At 44.1% G+C, this 6,000-nt stretch overlaps 1 protein-coding gene across 3 annotated transcripts in view; it reads right to left on the reverse strand.

Annotated features, from left to right (window-relative positions):
* TRUB1 (TruB pseudouridine synthase family member 1) overlaps positions 1-5,769 on the reverse strand; it is a 37,726-nt gene extending 31,957 nt beyond the window's left edge. For 2 of the 3 annotated variants that reach the window (XM_067536984.1, XM_067536985.1), the window contains exons 1-2: positions 5,427-5,769; positions 1,779-1,874 (exon numbers count right to left, since the gene is read on the reverse strand). In XM_067536984.1, the coding sequence (XP_067393085.1) occupies positions 1,779-1,874; positions 5,427-5,580 (250 nt within the window). In that variant the 5' untranslated portion in view covers positions 5,581-5,769. The remainder of the gene's footprint in view (positions 1-1,778; positions 1,875-5,426) is intronic. The other variant, XM_067536983.1, reaches the window with a different exon arrangement.
* Between the last annotated feature and the right edge of the window lie 231 nt (positions 5,770-6,000).

Raw genomic sequence — 6,000 nt, forward strand, 5'->3', positions numbered from 1 at the left:
TAGCCTAAAGTTTTCCAAAGGCTTTACACTAGAGCCGGGCTGCTCCTTAGTAAACACGCCAAACAGAACTGTATTAGGCCTTACTTAAACATTGCCTAGTGATTTCTCAAATGCTAGAATATCAGTGGAGAGAACGCTTTCACCCAGCTGTTACAAATATGGCAACAGGCTCCTTACTTCAGTCCTGAACCTACATTCATGTCAGCGCATAACTGACTAAAACGGGACTACTCACATGTGTAAAATTATGTTTGCAATGGATGAATGCTTATAGGAACATGGCCAGATATTTTATCTATAGAAAAATAAAAGGAAAGCGTTTCATAGGGCAGAAAGGTCTGATATCAAGCAGTGAGAAAGGAACAGAACATAGATCTTGAAATTCGAGGCCAAAGATGCACAAACCAAGAGAGGAGGCTTAGTAGCCTCAAAAGGCTTCTTGTCATGCTGCTTTGTAGATGGAAGAAAGTTTCCCCACCACCCCAATCCGCTGATAGCAACAGTTAAAGGAATTGTTATGTAATTTTTCTGTCTGTTATTTCTTCCCCTCCCCCAATTATTTCTTCTACCATCTTTAGAAATTTGAAAGCATTCACCCCCACCCTCCTACCAATTTTGTCCTTTTCTGTTTGGCTTGCATTGATTTTTCTCTGTGACTGAAACAAAACATCCTTTGCCCTTGCGAAGCATCGATCAGCAACATATTAAGGTGACGCGCTTTTCTGTCTTTACCAGACACACACCAAGCTTGAATACATTTTGTCATGCCACAGGTGCAAGCGCTAGAGCCCACTGGATGCTGGAAGACAGTAGGAGAAGCAATTAAAACGCATCCGTGATTTTTTTGTTTTGTTTTCTGGATCAATGCTGATGACTTCCCATAACAAGAAATAATGTGCTCATTGGGAACATCTGTGCAAGAGAAAGAACCTTCCACTTCAGAACCAGTGACAATGCTCTTCATCAAATGGCAACCAAGTGTAACAGGAAATTGGAACAAGCAGAGCTAAAGTTTACTTCTAGTCTATGGGAGTTACATTTTATAGTGTATGCAGGCAAAGGAGAGAGACAATTACCAACATATGGGCAGCCATTAGCAAAAGTCTGTTTCCTTGAAGCATGGTTCAGCTCTGAAAAGTAACTATGTCAAAACTCAATGGATCCGTTCCCTATGTATAGTCACAGTCACACCTCTTGACTTTAATTACAAACAGAATTCTTACTGTTTTTATTTCTTTTAGCCCTGCAGAGCAAAACAGCTAAGATTATGCAAGCTGCAGATTCTGCTCTATTTTGTTCTTCAACAAAATTAACGGTGGTGATGTGCAAGATGGGAATAATCCATCTTGACTCTCAGACCCAAGGCTGAGTTTGCAATAGCCGACAATTATCATTCCATTACCAGTAAACTGAACACACTTGATACAGAAATCATTGTGAGATAGTAAATGTGGAACCTCATTGATGTCTTTGTTATCAGATGGGATATTTTTCATTTCCTTCCTGTCCTAAACTGTTGTGTTGCTGCACTCCATAGCTGAACTGAATCCTCCTACACATCTCTAGTTTCTAAAGCACTTTGGGATTTTTTGATATAAAAAGACATTATAGAAATATAAAGAATTATAACACCACCACCACCACACACTACAGAAAATTATAGCAGCTACAAAACACCAGTATAGCCAAACAAAAGTATCTCTTTCTCAGGCTATTAGAAGTACAATTCATTAAATAAAAACAAATGCAACTGTTGCAGACACTCATGTTTTAATTACCTAGAACTCCTGCAGCAGCACTATCTAGAGTCCCACCATGTCCAATCTTCAAAATCTGTTTTTTCCTTTTTCTTGCACATGTCTGTATACCAGCTTCTGCAAAAATAAATTGACAAAACACATTTCAGAACAATCTTAGAACATGGCAACATGCAAAAATCTGTTTTTTATGTTGCAATATATCAAAAAGACCAAACAAATTCAATGGAAATCATTTTTCTCCATGCTTTAATTAAATCATGAATTAGGAATATAGTAATTGCCCTACTTGATAAGACAAATGGTTCATACAGAGCAATTTCCGGTCTCTGAAAGTGGCTGCTATCAGCTAATAATAAATAATCTTATGCATCATTATAAACGGAAGTGTCAAAGGAAGGTACAAGAAATACCAGAGTGCACAATTTACCTGATTTATTTCATTAATGAAACATGTAGCACTATCATCAGCTGAACACAATCACAAAAAGCAGTTACCACACATACTGAGCTTTCTGGCTTTATTTGATTGCATGTAACAGGCCAAATGCCGCTCACCTAATTGCATGGTTTCAATAGGGATGCCTACATGCAAGTGAGTGGAATTTGCTCATTGTTCCATCTGGTGTATGGCATATAAACACATCATATGGGGAAATGTGACTGGCCTGTTATAATCTAAACTAGGCATCCCACACCCTTGATCACTCCCTGAAAAAGAAACATTCAGCAGGACTCTCCAGGCCACTATAAACTTTGAAAGCTAGTCAACTGAATACATAGTTGCAAGATCGAACCTGCAAAGCCCCTTTCCAATTTCTATAGCTTTATAACCACACTTCCCTATTATTCAAGTCTCTCTCTTCTGTTACAGTGAGAGAGCTTTGAAATTGGCTATCAACAAAATGTTATGCTACCCTGTAATTATGTTACACAGACATTAATCCAGCACTGAGAACCATATGAGCCAACCAATTGGCCTGCACACTCAATAGGTCTCTGCATGGGACAGGGATCCTGCAGTTTTCAATGGAGGATCAGGGCCTTATATTGCAGGAGACTCTGTAATCCCCAATCAGGATCAAAGCTCCATCATGCCATATACTGGGTACAGGATGACATGGTCCTGGCCCCAAGAAAGTTAATCTTACCACCACCACCCCCACAATTCATTATGGAGAAGTGGAGTAGGCAGCGGCATGGAGCCCAAATGAAGTCAGTGGGGTTCGGTTCAAGTGCAGATTGGTTCCATCCCTGTTATTCACTGGCGCTCCTCAGGCCCCAATCCTGAAGTTCTGGTCCACTCGGACAGACCCCTGTGCGGGACTGAAATGATTTAAGTGGGACTCCATGGAGATATAAATATTCACCAGCATGGACCAAACTGCAAGATTGGGACCCCCAAGGACAAAACATCTGAAAAATTAAGGTGAAAAAAATATTTTTCTGGCTCTCTCTTTCAGTAACAGACAATAGTGACACAGACTTTGAAAAGGGGAGAGGCAATATGTTCCTAGAAGTTGTGGTTTAGACATCGCCTGTGTTTGCTGGGATACTAAATCACTTCTGTAACACAGATTCACAAAGAGGGGGCCCAAATATATACCAGAAGCTTAAAGAAGCCTCACTAGGTGAACACAAATGGATCATGTATTTGTGGTATCTGAGTGAAGAAGGCACCTTTATTTAATTTTAGGCCAGTTTTTACAGCATCTCCCTCCTGTAAAAAAGGATTTTTGTCTATATGTGTTTTAACAGACATTTACAAATCTCACTTCCCCCTCATGAAAGTATCCCGCTTAAACTTTTGCAGCTCTGCAGCCCTGGAAAATCTGGATTTTTAAACTTGATTTTAAACTTCCACATGCACATCAGGTATTAGAATTTGCATGTCAGGTAGACTATGATCATGATTATCTCCATGAGCAAAACAAGGAGTGGGCACAAATTAGGTGTGGGTTCAAACTGCAGACCAATTAGAGAGTATGAACAGAGAAGGTGCAAATTGCTCAGCAAAGCAATAACACACAGGCAGTAATTTGCATACGCAAAACCCTTACATGAGCCTGAGGTGACTGAAATGGGACAATTACAATTTGCAGATGATACAAAACTACTCAAAATGGTTAAGTCCAAAGCAGACCGTGAAGAGTTACAAAGGGATCTCACAAAACTGGGTGACTGGACAACAAAATGGCAGATGAAATTCAATGTTGATAAATGCAAAGTAATGCACATTGGAAAACATTTTCCCACCTGTGCATATTAAACGATGGGGGTCTAAATTAGCTGTTACCACTCAAGAAAGATCTTGGAGTCATTGTGGATAGTCTGAGAACATCGGCTCAGTGTGCAGCGGTAGTCAAAAAAACTAACCGAATGTTGGGAATCATTAGGAAAGGGCTAATTAGATAATAAGGCAGAAAATATCATATTGCCTCGCTATAAATCCATGGTACACCCACATCTTGAATACTGGTCATCCCATCTCAAAAAAAAAAAATTAGAATTGGAAAAGGTACAGAAAAGAGCAACTAAAATGATTGCGGGTATGGAACAGCTTCAACGTGAGGAGAGATTAATAAAACTGGGACTTTTCAGTTTGGAAAAGAGAATTAAGGGGGGGATAGGATAGAGGTCTATAAAATCATGACTGATATAGAGAAATAAATAAGGAAGTGTTATTTACTCCTTTTCATAATTCAAGCTCTAGGGGTCACCAATTCCAATGATGACCTGTTCCGTTCATGCCTTCTGAAGCACCTGGCATTGGCCACGGTCAGAAGACAGGCTACTAGGCTAGATGGAGCACTGGTCTGATTCAGTATGGCCATTCTTATAGAATCATAGATGATAAGAGTTGGAAGGGACCTCAGGAGGTCATCTAGTCCAACCCCCTGCGCAAAGCAGGACTAACCTCAGCTAAATCATCCCAGCCAGGGCTTTGTCAAGCCGCAGCTTAAAAACCTCTAAAGATGGAGATTCCATCACCTCCCCAGGTAACCCACTCCAGTGCTTCACCACCCGCCTAGTGAAAAACTTTTTCCTAATGACCAACCTAGACCTCCCCCACTGCAACTTGAGACCATTGCTCCTTGTTCTGTCATCTACTACCATTGCTGCATCCTCCCTGGAATCTCCTTTCAGGTAATTGAAGGCTGCTATCAAATCCCCCTCCCCCCCAATTCTTCTCTTTTGCAGACTAAACAAGTCTAGTTCCCTCAGCCTCTCCTCATAAGTCTTGTGCTCCAGCCCCCTAATCATTTTTGTTGCCCTCCACTGAACTCTCTCCAACTTCTCCACATCCTTTTTTGTAGTGAAGGGGGGCCCCCAAAACTGGGCACAGTACCCAAATGCAGCCCCACCAATGCTGAATAGAGGGGAATAATCACTTCCCGCGATCTGCTGGCAATGCTCCTACTAATGCAGCCCAATATGCTATTAGCCTTCTTGCAGTTCTTAAGGGTCCCGATCCCCTGCACAGGGGTAACTGATGGCCTGCTGGCAATCTGATTTACATACATGCATGCACTAAGCTCCCAGCATGTATCATCCAGGCCTGTCTCTTCTGCCCTCTCCCCAACATACTCCCCAGCTCCCACTAGAACCACCCACCGTGGCCTCCCCCACCCAGCCCCAGGGTGACATCCTACCCCTGCCCTGCAGTACCTGCCAGCAGCTTCTCCTTCAGCTGGTTGAGCACGCTAGCTGAAGTGGGCCCTTTGGGTTTATACACAGCAAACAGCCCACTCAGAGAAAACAGTTTAGCGGCGGCTGTGTTGGCCAGGACCTGCCCCAACTTCCCGTGCAGCTGCTCCGCCATGCTCCAGGCGGAGCACCGAGGAGGATGCAGGGGGATGGCGGCCGGCTCTGCCTTTGACCCGGCTTATTTCTGTTGCTGCCAGTGCTGATCGTCCCTGGCACTCTCCCACCCACGTGTGTGGGGCTCGCGCCGTCTCCCCGCCCACCCCCCAACGCTGCAAAAGAACCGCTCGGGTGGCTGCGCAGGCTCGCGCTGCAGGAGGTTCTGGGAGATGTAGTGTCCGTACCGCCAGCTCAGCTCAGCTGTGACACGTTCCGCTCCCTTCGCCGGGGGGCGGGGCATTCCCGCGCGGGTGCGCTGCTGTGGGCCAGCGCGCGCCGCGCCGCCGGGGCACGCGACGATGCGGCCTCGGGCCCGCCCGGAGGGATGAGGATTCCCTCCCCGCGCGCTGCCCCCAGGCTTCTGCTCCGAGCGGAGCGC

Source organism: Emydura macquarii, unplaced genomic scaffold (assembly GCF_026122565.2).
Source record: "Emydura macquarii macquarii isolate MOO-44397 ecotype Brisbane River unplaced genomic scaffold, CSIRO-AGI_Emac_v2 contig_3692, whole genome shotgun sequence".
Classification (NCBI taxonomy): Eukaryota; Metazoa; Chordata; order Testudines; family Chelidae; genus Emydura; species Emydura macquarii.